Source organism: Camarhynchus parvulus, chromosome 1 (genome assembly GCF_901933205.1).
Source record: "Camarhynchus parvulus chromosome 1, STF_HiC, whole genome shotgun sequence".
Lineage (NCBI taxonomy): Eukaryota > Metazoa > Chordata > Aves > Passeriformes > Thraupidae > Camarhynchus > Camarhynchus parvulus.
The window spans coordinates 70,988,230-71,004,374 of record NC_044571.1 but is presented as its reverse complement, the minus strand read 5'-3'; the positions used below and the strand labels follow the sequence as shown (position 1 = coordinate 71,004,374).

General features: G+C 37.1%; 1 protein-coding gene across 3 annotated transcripts in view; it reads right to left on the bottom strand.

Moving 5' to 3' along the window:
- Positions 1 to 1,990: 1,990 nt before the first annotated feature.
- The window catches only part of SACS (sacsin molecular chaperone), a 55,609-nt gene continuing 41,454 nt past the window's right edge, over positions 1,991 to 16,145 (bottom strand). For all 3 annotated transcript variants that reach the window (XM_030954996.1, XM_030954986.1, XM_030955005.1), the window contains one exon: positions 1,991 to 15,388. In XM_030954996.1, the coding sequence (XP_030810856.1) occupies positions 3,828 to 15,388 (11,561 nt within the window). In that variant the 3' untranslated portion in view covers positions 1,991 to 3,827. The remainder of the gene's footprint in view (positions 15,389 to 16,145) is intronic.

Here is a 16,145-nt window from a genome sequence, read left to right as displayed (position 1 = left end):
AAATTGGTTTTACAAGACTAAGAATGTGAAATGTACTTTATTTAAAATATGAACACAATTCTTGGTCCCAGCTAAAAATGTACTTAGCAGAATTTAGAAAATCCTTTACAATTAGGTTTCATTGGACATCTAGAATTCATTTGTCTTAATCAGTAGTGGGTGAAAGTAAACAAAGAAATTACTGCAGTGCTACTGAATTAATTGTCCAGAAAACAAATCAAAGAAAATATAAACAAAAGATAAGTTTTGATCAAAATTCATTGACAAAACCCTTCATGTGACCAAAAAAAAAAAAAAGTGTGTCTTCTTCAAATGAAAACATTTACTTTGGCTGCCAGGTTTAGTTATTTTTGAACTATTAGTTCTTCCTTTGTTCCCCAGGACCAATCCAGCCTTTCTCAAAGAGTTTAGATCCAGCAACAGAGAATCTCAAAGGCGGTACTACATTCCTCTTCTTTAATTGGAGAAATTACAATAGATTTAATTATAGCCTTGTTTAAAGCAACCCAAGTATACCAGTTCCAAGTGAATGCAATCCTCATAGTAAATTTTAAACCCTATTTCACAAATCATTACAGTAACTTTACTGATAATGATTCAAGTACAAATATTGTAAAACTGCATTTTTTACACAATAAACCATTTATTCTTCTGGTAGTCAGCTACACAAAAATCTATGTCCTTAACAAAAAACAACCACAAAAACAAAACAGAACAAAACCACAAACAAACAAAAGGTATTTTTTCTTGTCACTAATTGTTGAGGCAAGTGTCCTGTGCTTTTTAGAATAGCTGTGTAACACTTCATTGTTTGAGAGGAAAGCTTTTAAAGCACAAGATAGAAACAAGCCTATCAAGGCTTATTCCAACTGCATATATTTGAGCTGCTCTGTGTATAGTTGAGTCAGCTTCCTAGACCACTGACTTTTTGTTAAACTCCTCAACTGTAATTTTGGGAGACAAGAACTGAAGCTGCTTTTCCTAGATAAACTGCTGGTACCTGTGGAAGGCAGGAGATAGACCTGAATGAAAAGATATTTTCTCCAGTGAGAACTCATTTAATGTGCAGAATTACTTGCTAAATGTATTTTTGTGGAACCTACATGCTAACATTTACTTCTACAGACCCTTATTACAGAATCACACATCCTAACTGTTCTAAGCCTTCATACCTGTCTTAGACACGTTGTCAAGTCTCCCAGCTGAGCCAAAAGGAAGAATCAATTAAGCATTTTATTTGTCTTTCTTTTTAATCAGGAATTAAATGGCACTTACAAAATCATGTTCTGTCAGAATATGGTTTCCTGGTCTCACAAAGCCTCCTTATTTATGTTAGCTGTTACAATCAGTTAAGCAAATAAGAAACTAAGAGACTTCCAACTGAGACACCTGTCTTGACTGTCCCTCTGCAGCCATCTGTAATTTTTTTTTTATTTTATATTTAAATATTTTATTGTTAGCTTCAATTCAGGAATAACAGAATTAATTAGCTTTTCTGTGTCATTCCAGTTTTATTTCTCAACTTGGCTCAGAGTTTAAAATTGTTTCAGACCATTAGCTTCTTAAGAACTGGGACCATTTTCTTTCTCAGTGTCAGCACTCAACAGAATATACAAACTAAACAAAATTAAAGTTAGAATAGTTTAGTGATTCTGCACAGCCATTTTAACAGTTCATAATAATAATACTGGTAAGGTAACATAAGTTGCTTATAAAACACAGTTATACACTTAGATTTTCTTCCTCAAGAGCTCATGTAAAAACAGGGAAGTGTTCATGGTGCTCCTGGCACACATTTGCATGCTTCTATGAGACCTTATGTTTTAGCTCCATTTAGAATGAAAAGCATGAGAACTGTTTCCTTTTCAAGTATTTTGCTTACCCTGAAGACTATTCATCTGACTTAATGCACAAAGCAAGAACCACAAAGGAATCTATTTTAAAAACATAGGGAATTAACTAAACTGATTTATTTCATGGCACACTAGGATTTGTGTTTTACTTACATGCTATTTATTGCAAAAAAACCCAGCAAAATGTACAATTTGTTTGAGAAAACTGCAAACATTTGTCATTGAAAATAAAAGGCAAGTTTCCTTTTCAATAATATTTTAATATTTGTACAATTATTTAGAATTAATCAAAAAAAGATTGTATATTTACCTAGATAAAAGCTTCAAATAATAGGTAAAGTTAGCTTACATTATAAAACCAAAACACACCAGACTGAAATACATGTTTGCATTTTTCTTTATTAAATTTATGGCACTTAATTTAATAGCAGAAATAATAATAATAATAGGGCTCCACAATCAGAAGCAGTATCATTTTCCAACTGTCACATTTCTTCAAGAACAAGGCCTTTATAATTTACTCAAAACTGAGGGAGACCTCATTGTGATTTTTTTGGTTTTGTATTACAACACTATCACAGCTATATCAGCTGTATCAGCAAGCTTGCTGTTGTTTATTTTCCTTTGTATTCTGTCAGTTAAATTGCAGTTTCACTGTGCTGTCAGGTAGACAAGTGTAATAGCCTGCCACTGGAAAAGGTTTGACATTTATGTTTAATGTGGCTGATCCAGCAAAAAAAAAATCCTTTCATTTAGCATTATCCTTCCATTTTTTATTTTTTAATTTTTTTTTACAAAAAGCTTATGTTGAACATACTGCACGACATTTCCAAAAGTATCACAAACTATAAAAGAAAGACTGTGAACTAATAATCAGATTTCTCAAGGGCTGTAGTGAATAACCAAATAAAACTAGCATAAAACTAGCATTACATTGCAGCACCTTTAAACATGTAACAAAAAACAGTGTTCTGTGTACACCAAAAATGAGTTACTGAATTGTACTATTACCAATGTTTGTGGAAAAAAAATATATATATGTACACACACAAAGGCACATACGCAGGGGAAAAAAAGGAACTCAAGCATTTAGGCATCTGAAAACTGAGTTTTGGTGTTCCAAAAAAAAAAACCATAAAACATCATATAATAATGTTCACAGATTTTATATCATCCACATGCTTTTTCATTAAACAAAAGATGACAGGCTCTAAAAAAAGTAAATTAAATACTTAATTATTTTATAATAAAGTAAATGCAATCAATGCATGACATGACGTGGCATGTTAAATCAAGTATCATTATTCAGCATTAAAATACCTGTACCAATTTACATGTACTACACTATCCTTTAAATGTTTACAGTGTGATGCTGCAGCAAATTTGTAATCAGATCCAGCTGATAAGAGTATTACTATGAGTGACATGAATGTCCGCAGAACGCAAAAGAATACAGATATGCTTTGGAGCAATATCTCCAACGTTATTTTAACTTCCACCCCATTTCCCATTTCATTGTATGTCCAGTCTTAAGATTAGTACATTGAAAACTGACATTACCCTTTCAGAAACATTACATTAAATGAAATAAATCTAATAAGGAGTTATAATTACAGGCTTTGTCTAACAGAAAGCTAAGCTTTGGTTATATAAAGTGCAGTTCAATAATATGCCAATTAATCACAATGTTGTGCATACATCTAATTTTTGCAGCTCAATTTCCTCGCAAATTCTAAAAAATATTCAGGTTTTACAGTTTGCTTAACAGCAGGCTCAGTTAAGAAAAAAAATCCCATTTAAGTAAATTTCAGTTCTAGGTACCTCGGTACAATCCACCTTTGTGCACGACACCTCTAAACTGCTTGGCACCATGCAACCTCTTGGACGTGCCATAATCTGCAGAACTGCATTTGCATCCCACCACTTGAAACACCTAATTGTTGATAAAACAGCCAGCTAACCCCTTCAAATAACTTATACTTTTTGTTGTATGAAGTTTTCAAGTTTTATTATGATGCAAGCAGTACATTCCATCACTCTCATAGCAACTTCTGAAGTAAACCTATCATTGGGAATCTGTGGAAAAGGAAGTAAGTCAGGATACCTAGTTTTTAAGCTATCTACTCCATAAGCCTCCAATGTCTGAACGTCATTTGAAAGTCCTTCAAGTTGCTGACTGTACTCCTCTATTTTTTGTGCAAGGGCTGCTGGTTTTATGTCTTTGTCTGACTTGCCCTTCACAGCGTAGTCAGCTGCAATCAAGGCTAGTTTAGTAGAAAGGTAGCACTTAAAGCACACCCATTCATTGGCATTTTTATGAAGGTCGTTTCGTGCAGCTGAAAAGTTGGCTCGGGCCTGCCTAAGCCATCGACGTGCCTCCACAGGATTGCCAACGGACCTGAACGTAGGGGGGACAAAAAAGCGCTGGGAGTAAGAGGGCCCTGTGGAGGAGGGACACTTTTCTTTATACTGTTGCCTTTCAGATTTGTGGCTTGTTGCTTCCTGATTCCATGAAGTGTAAAATCTCTGAAATGAAAATTTATCTGACTGAAATCGAGAAGCAGAAGATGAAAATGGTCTCCTTGAGGCTCTGTCCATATTTTGATCCATAAAGGCCTGTTTTTCCATCCTGTTAATCTCATTCTGCAAATGTTTGAAAACCTCATTAGCTATATCAAGATTCTCTGCATTTTTATCTGGGTGCCATTTAAGATACAGCCTCCTAATAATCTTTTTTCTTTCAGATTCTGGAAGCTTCCAAGCCTGTTCAATCACAGATGTCACTTCTCTTAATATTTCGGGCAATGAGTTTGACTTTATCTTTTTTGGAGAGTGGTGTTTTGAGGACATTGTTTTGTGGCTCTCTCTACCAGTGAAGATAGGTGGAATTGCCCTCGGTCCATGTGCTGGAAATTCTGTAGGACTGGTTGGGGTAGAAGGTGTGCTATCCCTGCCTTGAGAGCTTTCCTCTGGTCTGGAAAATTTGTACAAGTCAAGGGAGCTCACTATTTTATATTCACTGTATCCAATATCAATCTGGTAAATCTTCCCTAGAAAACTGGGGCTTTCATCATCTTCTCTTTCTACTTCTTGCACAATGATTGCATAGGTATAAGTAGGTTGATATGATCCGTATATATCACCACCTTCAGAATCAACAAGGTAACCAACATATTCACCAGGATAAAATACATTCATTGGATCCATTAGAAGTGTATAGTGAATTTCAGCTGGTATAGGAGTGCCAGGTGTTGGTAGTTCAAGTTTTGATGGCTCAGAAGAGTCATACTTCACTCCTAAGCTGTCAAGCTTCTCACTGATCCGATAAATATCGTTACAACCCAGCATGGCAATTAAATATGAGGTATCAGAAATCAGGTTGTCAGTTGCAGATTTTAAGGTCATGGCTAATGCTAAGAGGAAATTTATGTCCTTGCTGTCAGAATGCTGTATGTAAAGCAATATTACTGCATTTCCATATCTCTTCAAGAAAGCAAATGTTTCACTTTTGCTGTGAGGAATAGGAGCAAACCCTTTAACTCTTAATGTTGTTTGCAACTTCTCGAAACAGGAAACTTTCAAACCTTCTCGCAAAGCTTTGCAAAGTCTTATTGCTTTTTCTTCATTAGCCAGGAAAGCATTGTCATTTTCATGCTTCATAATCCTAATGAGTCCTGTGATGAACTGCTCTGAAGACAACAGTAACTGTAACCTTCCCTGCAAAGAACATAATGCTCCAAACTGACAAATTTTGGGAGACTCCTCATCTAACTGTTCTTCAAGTATACTGCTAAGTAAGCGAGGCCTCAGCTTCTGAGGGAATAACATTATCAATTTAGTGTGAAAGCCATGGTCTTTGCCTAAGTAACACTGGCTGAGATCAACAAGCATCTGCACACCAATATTACCTTGGATTCTGCTTTTGTAGTGGGGTGCATCATCAAAAACTAAGATACTAGACTTTACCAACCTACCATCTTGACTGGGGAGGTAAAGGGCAAAATCTCTCATATTCTCAAGGTCATTCCTCACCTTTACAGAATCATTCTGAAGACTTTTGAACAGGCCTGAAACTACTCTCTTAACTGTGCGCATTTCATTGGGATCCAATTGCTTTCCTTCCGAGCTCTTATATATGCGACCTAGAACTTCAACATACTGCTTTGTTGAAATAATGTCTTCAGTGCCCAAATGTTTAAATAACTGATGGAAAGTACCAAGTTCTAAAGGAAGTTTGTAAAGATAAGGTTTAAAATCAGATTCATACTCAAGGTTTATTACCACCTCCTCAGGCTTAAGGAGCTTCCAACCTTCTTCCACCATTACAAAAGAAACTCCTCGAAGCTGAAAGCGGAATTCCCTCTTCTCTGTACTGAGAAACTCATAAATGCTTCTTAGGACCTTGGCCCTAGTTTTCACCATGTCCTCATCCAAAGTTGTTATATTGCATATGTTCCTGCAGTTATTGATGACTTTGTCCAGAGGAGGGTCCAAATTAACATTCAGCATGGCTAAAACTTGCTCAAGCTGTTCTTGCGCACCAAGACTACTCCCCTCTTGCTCTTTGATGCTTAAAGGTGTTGCTTTCTCAGGAAGAATAGGACATGATGTCCACAGCAATTGCAACACATCAGTCTGCTTGAATTTAGGGTTCACCTGTGCCCCATTGAATCGTATAAGAGGAAGAGTTCCATTAACTTCTTGATACTGAGGATGAAATCTCACAAATTCTGCTGGAGCTCGCTCAGGGCACAGAAAAGGAATTAAAGACAATTCTTTCAGAAAATTACCTGAAAAAAGGTCAGCTCTTTCTTGAAATATATGATGGAGGAGAACGTCAACAGTATTCTGTAGTGTTTCTTTAGACCAGTTTTCCGTATTTGCTCGCATGCTGATTTCCTTAGCAAACTGCAGTAACTGCTGCTGTGAAATGATGAATTTCAAACCAATATGTCGCAGAAAAGTTACCCACGATGGAAGGAACGCCGCTTGATTTTTTGGCTTTGTAAGTTGCTCTAGCTTCTTAAAAAAATCTTGAGGTATAAAGAATTTTTCAGGCAGCATAACTTCAAAGACTTTTACAGTCCTGTCATAAAAGTACTTTGCAGGTTTTAACCTATTGCTTGCATCATGAATGATCAAAATGCTTTCAAGCTTTTCAAACAGCTGTTCTTTCATTTCTGAAGTTTCTTCAATGCTAGTTAGCCTATTCTTTAAGTAGATCAAATGTTCTAATTTTGCATCGTAAGACAGACTTTCAATTTTTGGCAAAAGATGTTTCAAGTACACTTCAAGATCATCCACAGAGACACAGCCAAGCATAGTATACAAATCTTTCAAATGAACCTTCTCCTCAAGAAAAGCTGATGAAGTTGACTGTGTCCATCTGTCTACTTCTACTGATGGGATGCTTTTTGTGAGGACATAGCATGTCCCATATTTTGCAATGCTGATGTATCGGCCACTGATTGATTTGTAACATGGAAGAGACTTTAAAATTTTAATGTCATCCTGAGATGTCAAATGACATAAGTTGCAATTGAAGTACATTAGGAGAGCCTCAAAATCACTTTCTGCTAACTTTTCAGTCTTAAAAGTTGATGTCTGTACCATATATTGTATGGCTTTCAGAATGCTGGAGGGATTATCTATGTTTGCTGTACGTCCCGACAACAAAGGCACTAAAGCACTGTCTTTGGAGCAGATTTTGTTCAATGCCAGCTGAATGCAGCCCGTTTTCATTAAAGCATGGAAGACTTTATCGCTCTGAGCATTTGGAAAGACAGCTATGTGCATGATGCTGAGTGGCAGCAAGACATCACACTCTGGCACAACCAGATGATTGGCTGAGACAGTAAACTTTACACCTGGGAGCAAAGTCCAGTCCTTCAAAGTTTCAGTAACGCCATCAAATTTTGCTTGTATATCTTCTTGCTCTTCCTTAATATTTAGAGACTCACTGATAAAATGCCAAGCACTTTTAAGCCAAGATTCACTTGCAAAGTTTTCCTTCCATTTCATACAATTTTTAGTTTTATACTCTCTAGGCAGCACAGATGATAACAATTCAGCAAAACTTCTGATATCAAAGACTTTTGCTACTTCACTGCTGAGCAGAATACTGTTGTATCTCAAATACAATGTGTTCATAAAGAGATCCTTCCGTGATGGAATCAATTCATGGTATGTTGTCAAGAACTTTGGTCGCTTTGAATCAAAAACTTGCAAAACATTGTCAAGAGTAATGAGGAGTGGCAAACCCTCAATTTGGATTTCATTTTCTTCTGCATCTTTGAAACAGTAGTCAACCAGGAGTTTGAGGCTATGGAACAGCTTCAAATTTGTCTGCTGAAGACGACAGGGTAACTTTCCAATGTGGCAATTAGAGTCTGGAAAAGAAAATGTCATCAAAAACAATCGGACATCAGCAGGTGTCACATAGGTGACAGGAATTTCTGCATCTACCAAACAGTGGTAGAGATTTGCAGTCTCATCACAGTTGTATACCAAATTAAATCCAATTTCTAAGAGTAAATGCTTTAGTCTGTAAACATTTTCAGCCACTGTCTTCCGTGTTGTGATATTGTATTCTGTATTTTTGAGATGCTGCAATTCATCTTGTAGCAAATTGTCAAAGAATGGTCTGCCTTTGTTCACAGTAGACATGTTAACCCATGTGATGATAACAGCAGAATGCAAATCAGAACCATCAACATTTGGAGCTCTCATAACAGGTAAAAGACGCTTCAAATCTTCATAAATGCAACTGTAAACTGCTTTCACTAAGCAATACCAGTCTGGCTGAATATCAAGTCTATTAACTGGGAAAAAGGATAAAAACTTTTTTAAAGTGTCTTTCACAGCATGAATAGGTGTGTTTTGCAGCACTGATACTGTAGGGTCAGTGCCTGGAAAATACCTCTTCTTCAGCTGAATCAGCAGTTCAACATAGGCTGGTGCTATCAGCGCTGTCATTAGACTACTATTCCAGTCACTTCTTACTCCAACACCATTATCATCACGCCACAGATTTCTTCTTGCAGAGTCCAGAGCAAAGTGTCCATTCACATGGAAAGGTAATCCAGTTTCTAATGATAAGGGTAAGAAACAGAATGCTCTGTGGGGCTTTTTGTAATTGTGAGTAATGCAAGCTGCTACTCCACCACGAGGGAAAAGAGTAATGTCCTCATTCTTGTGGGCTGAGACCACACTTTTGGATACCTTTTCCATGGCAGAAAAGCCTGACCTGTTACAAATTAACCAAGTGGTGAGATTTCCTTCAGAGTCTTCAGTATCCATTGTGTAAGTAATCTGCTGTACAGGTATTTCACTTAGCTGCTTTTTTTTAGTTACACTGTCGATCACAGATGCATGGAATTGCTTTCGTTTCAATCTGTCTCCATCTGTGATTTTGCCTTGTACAGAATACAGGACATTCAGTGCTCCTGTTGTTTTTTCTATCTCACAAATAGATATTTTTTCCATATGGTTCAAAAACATTAGCAGTTCTGCTCCATCTGTACGCAGCTTATCCAAAAGATTTTGGACCATTCTATCTGAGCACGGAACTGATGAAATTTCTGATACTTTCGCCATTTCTCCATTTCGAAGAGGAAACCTAAACATCGTACAATTGTCCAGTTTAAAGTGATTTCCTAAGTAGAGATCCAGTACATCTGAGAACTGTGTTCTGAAATCTGCATCTAAATCTCTAAACATGCGGCCAGGACTTGTTGATGTTGAACCTGGTGCATATCTCGCATGAGGATCAAAGATGCAAAGTATATCATTGCCAGACAGGAAAGAAGGGCAATCTGTAATGTGATAAACAGAATTGAAACCGATACCATATTGTCCAGTTTTACAGGGATTCCCTACTTTTGTACCTTTTCCAAGATTCTGGATTCCCCGAATATCATCCTCTGTAAAAGGCTGATTGTTGTAAACACACAGTGCTGGTCCTTGAAGTGGTGCCCATTTCTCATCAAATATTCTATCGGCTGGATGCTGTCTAGGATCAAACACAAAACAGATCTCTGTAGCTTTTGCATCATCTGCATTCTGAAGAAGCTCTTTCAGCATTTCTTTTTCTGAAGGGTAGGCATTCAGAATGCTTTTAATTCTACTAGTCAATTTTTCTTTCTGGCCAAATTCTGTTCCAAGGGTAGTAAAACAGATATTTGATGCATATCTTTCTAAAGCTTTATGGCGTTTTGGTATTGCTCCAAGCTTCACTGCAACTTCTCTTGGAATATCGCCATGACAATATTTAACAGTTGTGTCTTTAACTTTTATCCACGGACAGTCATTGTAACACAAAGATTTTGCAGGCAGAAGTGCAAGACGAGTATCTGGCAACAGTATCTCACCATACTTTTTTTCACAAAATTCCTGCTTCTTCTCTCTAATGAGGCCCCATATTCCTTCGCTAATTATTCTCCTGCAGAGCTGAAAGTTGTCTTCTGTTAGTTGTTTGGTCCCTCTCTCCTGATTTATTGATTCCAGAACTACAGCAAAGTCTTCAACTGTGAAAGCCTGTCTTACACCCACACTTTCAAACAGCTCACGGAAACTATTTTTGTACTTGTTAGGCAATTGATAGAGATAGGGTGCTGCCTCAAAATTCAAATGAAAAGACACTTTTGATGGATCAGCATACACATTCTCAACCAAAATAAAACTACAGTTTTTTAGCTGTTCAATTATCATGGCTTTTGTTGATTCATTCTCTAACATTGCTTCATGCAGATATTTGTAACAAGCATTAGTGATGTTTTCTTGATACAACGTGATTCCATCAAATGACTTTGCAACTTCTCCTAACTGATTTATGACTAAATTAACTGCTGGTTTCTTAAGTAAGCCCAAAAATTCTTTGACGGCTAGTGACAAAGTACCACAACCTTTAAAAGAGTGCGAATTTTCATTAAGAATTGGTTGTATGAGGCAAACTATATCTTGATGATCAGCAGTGAAAAGATCATTTGCTGAAAACATCGCTTCAGGCTGAAAATCACTGCCTTTCCAGTGCAGTGAGAAGCCTGCTGGTTTGCTAAGGAAAGGAAGGAAAGGAATGTTTTGACATTTTGCAGCAAATTCTTTAGCTCTAGGATCTCTAGATTTTAATTTTTCATCAATAAGACTCAATATAATGCTGCTCCTGAGACAAGCTGCAGCATGATCAGTCTTGTTAATTTCAGCTACTGACTCTGCACGTTCTATCAGATCTTCCCATAAAATATCATCTTTAGCCATTCCCAACTGCACAAGTTTAACCAAAATAACAGGGTTAAGATAATCCTGAGTGGTACCATAAGGAAATCTTCCGTCCTCAGCATCATACAACTTTGCAACTCTTCCTTCAGGATGGATCAGTCTTGATGGTGTAACTAATGAATGTCCGTCCAATGAACAGGGAATACATGGAGTAGCACGAAGAATTCCTGAGAACTCCTCAAGTTTTTCATTGAGAACATAACGCATCAGAGGATCACGTAGCTCTGGATCAATCTCCTGAATGTTAGGGAAAAATACCTCAGAAAAGAACTGTTTCTCAGAGAAAGTGTTCTCCAATAATATGTATTTGCATCCCGCTTCTTCAAATCCTGTCTTTACCCAGGATGGAAGATCTACAGCACACAGATTTTTGGAACCAGTTTTTTTGAGGTACTTCAGAAAGATCTTGAAGGCTGACGGCCCAACGTCTGGCCGTTTCAGTATGGAGTCATCTAAAAATCTTACATTCTTCATGGAAACCCAAGAGGAACCATCAGAAAACACTTTGATCCCTTCTTTGCTTTTCATATGAGCTATGTCCTCATAAAACCCTTGACAAATAACAGAAAAATCATCATGAACTGAATCAGGATCTGGCCACACTGCACAGTAACTGTAGTCAACTAGCTCACCATTGATTGCCATGTCACGTAAAACACAAAGAGCTTCTATGTAGGCTTTTACAATAACATGCCTCATGAATACTGTATTCCATCTTCCTTTTGTGTCCGTTTTCCAGATCTCTTTCCGATTTGAAGTAACTGCAAAGCAGCCATTTATGTGGAGAGGTAAGCCTGTTTTTATTCGCAGAGGTAAATAGCAGAATACTTCACCTATGTTGTTGCAATTAGGTTTCACAATCCATTTTTGATCCTGGGTTTCAGACAGCAACACTCCTACACCACCACAGGGAACTAGGCCTAGTCTTCGTCCACTTTCATGCAAAGAAAATTTCAAAGCATCTCCAACATCCATGCAAGAACATATAAGCCATGTTGTTGAATCTACTGTTTTCTGTGGCAATTCATCACCTGATCTTTTAGTATGTCCTGATTTAGCCATTTCAAAGAAAGCAGCTGGATCTTCTTCGGTACCTCTGAAAAGTGGAGACTGTAAATCAGCAATCCGCCTGAACACATGGTGAAATTCCTCTACCACTATCTGCAGGATACATGATGACTTTGGTGTTTCAGTGGGAAGCTTTTTAGTACTGCTGCTGCATACCTTCATGAGTTTAGCTGCTTCCTTTAAAACACTTACATTTGGTGCACTCAAGGCTTTGGAAGAACACAGATTTTTTCTTATAGTGACAACATCTTGTGCCACACCAGGATCATCTGCTTCAATTTTCAAGTATTTCAAAACCATTGAATTTACACTCTGAGCAAATATTATCAGTCTGTGACCGCAAACGCTAAATTCATCCACAAGAGAGTAAATGTCTGCTGTATTGTAGGATGCATTGCTGACTTCACTCACTTTAGCTTCCTGCTGAGTCCTAAAGGACAGCCTGAAAAGTGTTCCTTTGTAGCTATAGGGAGATTCTACTGTCAGTGGTAGCTGGCAACCAAAAACTCCTATAAATGGCTTAAACTGATTTGGAAATTTTCGCAGTCTCTTCTGCTGCTTACTCCAGTTGATTTTGATGCCAGGGTTAGATTTATCTCTGATATGCTTACTTATATGGTTGACGTTTGGATCAAACATAATCATGAATTCCCGGCTCAAAATAATAGGAACATCAGTGATATGATAAACAGAATTGAATCCCAGTCCAAATTTTCCTACTTTGTCAACTTCACTTCTTTTTAGAGACTCTCCTAATCGAGTTATATTTAGGAAATCAGAGTCAGAAAACTCAGAGTTATTGAATGACCACAAAGCTGGACCATGACATGCTGCCATTCCTGGATCCAAAAGGTTCTCTCTTATATCCATATTTCTTCTCATGTCAATCAGGAAATTACATTCCGTTGCATTAGCATCATCAGCATTTTGAAGAAGCTCCTTAAAGATATCTGAAATGGAAGGGTATTCTTCCAATATGTTTTTAATTCTCACAGTCAGAGGCTCTCTTTGCCCAGATTGCTCAAACCCCATATTTTCTGGATTAATCAGTCTTGTGCTAAGGCATGGGACATTTAACCACTCAGCGGTTTTCATTGGTATGTCTTCATGCACCAAAATTATGGGTTCAACAGAATCCTCAAGCAGATCATTTAAGTCATCAACTTTGATGTCACAGTAACAGCACTCGTGAATTGGCTTCATTGCAAGTTTATAAGGAAGTTTGCCACTGTACAGCGGCATGGGTGTATGCAGACTCGCGGGGATCTGATTGCTGTACAGCCATCTTATGATGCTCAACATAATGTGAAGGCTTTGCTTACTCTCTTGTTCCGAGAGAGACTGCTCACTCTTCAGATATATTTTCTGAATAACCATAGAAACGTGGTCTGGTGTTAACTCCTCAATTGAGCCACAACATTTAAACAACTGGTGAAACTTCGCCATAGTTTTTGGAACATAATGTAGATAAGGCTGGAGATCAAGATCAGGAACTGATTTTATAACTGCTTGTGTGAGGGAACAAAATGTTTTACCTGTCCAAACCCAGGGAAATTTCAGGGCTTTAAAAGCTTCTTTCCCTTCTTCTAGATGATCATGCATAAATCCATAAATCTCAAGCAAGATATGCTGAAATTGATAGTAGTCCTCATCACTGAAGGTTTTAGAACTATGCCAATCAACTACCACCTTGAAATGTTTCAAGACTGCTTTTATGCTGGGCTTGGTGGGGATGCCAAGTGCTTTCTCTATATCCAGCAGTACATTTTCCACAAGAGGAACTGAGGAACCAACTAAAATTGCATGTGATATATCACACATTTCTGGTGGTGAACACAGATTACAGTGATCTCCTTTCCAAACCAAGGACCCTGGATAATTTGGAGGCCTTTCCTTACTTGCAGGAATCCATTTTATCTTTTTCATTGCAGCTTTTGTTTCAGATGATTGAAGCAGCATATGGTTTTTGTTCAAAATGGTTAAGAGAGTTCTAGCTTTTCTTAACAGCAAATCATGATTGGTGTTAGAGTCAGCATGCAAACTTTCAATTTTTTTTGCCACTCTCAAGATATCATTTTCGTCAAGACTGGCTTCATTTTTTAAGCCTATTTGTCTCAGTGAATGAAGAATATCTGAGGATGTAAAAATAACAGGGGGGAAGCAACTTTCCTCTTCAGCATAAAACAAATGTTGCAGAAGTTCTACCTCAGGATCAAAGAGTTCGTTTGCTGACATTATCTTTTCTGGTGAGATCTGAATAAACTTTAGTGGTGTCAGCCAATCTATCACATCTATATTCTCATTTTTCAGAAAAGTCAGATTTTCAAGAACCCATTGCATTATCTGTGCTGTTTCATCATATGAATAAAAATCACTTCTTATGTCTTCTATAACAAACTTCAAGCAGTCTGTGCTCTTTAGCTGTTCTGTTTTCAGCAAATTAGCTAAGCGAATAGTTGCTTCATCACTGCTGTCAATTATTGGAACAGAAAACCTTAGACTAGGAGGAATTTTGGCAGTGTGGTGTAAAACCTTACTACCTTTAAGCCCAGTAAAAACAGGGACACTTTCATCAGACGATTTTTCAATTTTTTTAAATATTAGCAGTTCCTGAATGATTTTCTTCTCTTTTTCATTTGCATCTGTTAAACTAGCTAAGAATGCCCTAAGAGCATCTTTATATGTCGGTGGGAATGACGCAACCTGATTGCATAGTTTCTGTAAGGACATTTTTTCCATTATTTGTAAAACAGCACTTGGCAATGGTGGATGCACATACTTTTTTATAAGTGGATGTTGGATAGAAATATCCAGTTTCTTAAGTACAACTCCACCAATTTTCTGAATAATATCAGCTAAATATTCTGGGAGCTGAGTGTCAGATTCGTCTTCGAGAATGATGGGTGATGGATTCCTAAATCTAACCAGTTCCACCGATGACTGATTTTCCTCCAGCAGCGTCTTGGGGATAAGTGGCATTTCATCAAACACACTCAAGTCATCAGAGAAATGTATATATAGATTCTTCCAGACCATCTTCATCCAGGAAACTGATGGGTGCTTTTTTTCTTCCAAGCCTGGATACCACTGTACAACCACATCTCTCCCAGGCCACACGCTGTTCATAATTTCTTTAATGAGCCGGGCAAACCTTTCTGGGTTCAGGAGCTGCAGCTGAGTGCATGGCCTCCCTGAAATTACAGCAAAAGGGAAGAGTTGTGAAAATCACAGAGCAGAGTTACTTAGCAAATGGCTTCAGGGGACAAAGAAAAAAGAAAACAAGGAAAAAAAGTCTAATCTGTACCCTATATTTTGTAGAAAAAAAAAAGTTTGTTAACCAGGACTGCAGATACCAGCTTCCTTTACTTTCAGGAGTTAATTAAAAGAAAATACATTCCATATTAGTATGAAAATATAAACAAATTGAAAATTATCAGTATGTTATTATATTTGTTAGTTTAACACAAATTCTCAGGCATATATAGCAACTAGAGATTTAGAATTGAACTACAAACTTTTTTTTTAGTTAATTCTTTACCCAACTTATTGGCCTAGTGGTAAATAAAAATCTGATCCTTTATTTGTCTATAATTGGAAATGTTCAAATAGATTTGAAAGATTATTTATTAGATATAGCAAAGTGGTTCAGGTGCAGCTGCTCTTACAACTAAAACTGACAATAAATTAGGCTCAGGATGTGCTGAAACAGTCTATACGTTTTTATTCTTATTACTGACATTCTCACTAAAAGAAATATGTCTTTACACTCATGTCTTAATTAGCAATAGGAAAGTTTATACTTAAAAACTACAGAACTTCTGGGAGTGAAACAGCACAGAAAAAAAAAAAATCACTACCTCAACGCATCAGAAATAATGACAGAAGTGAAAGCAAGACATCTATTTGAATTTCAGATCTTTCATCACACATCTAGATAACATTACCACC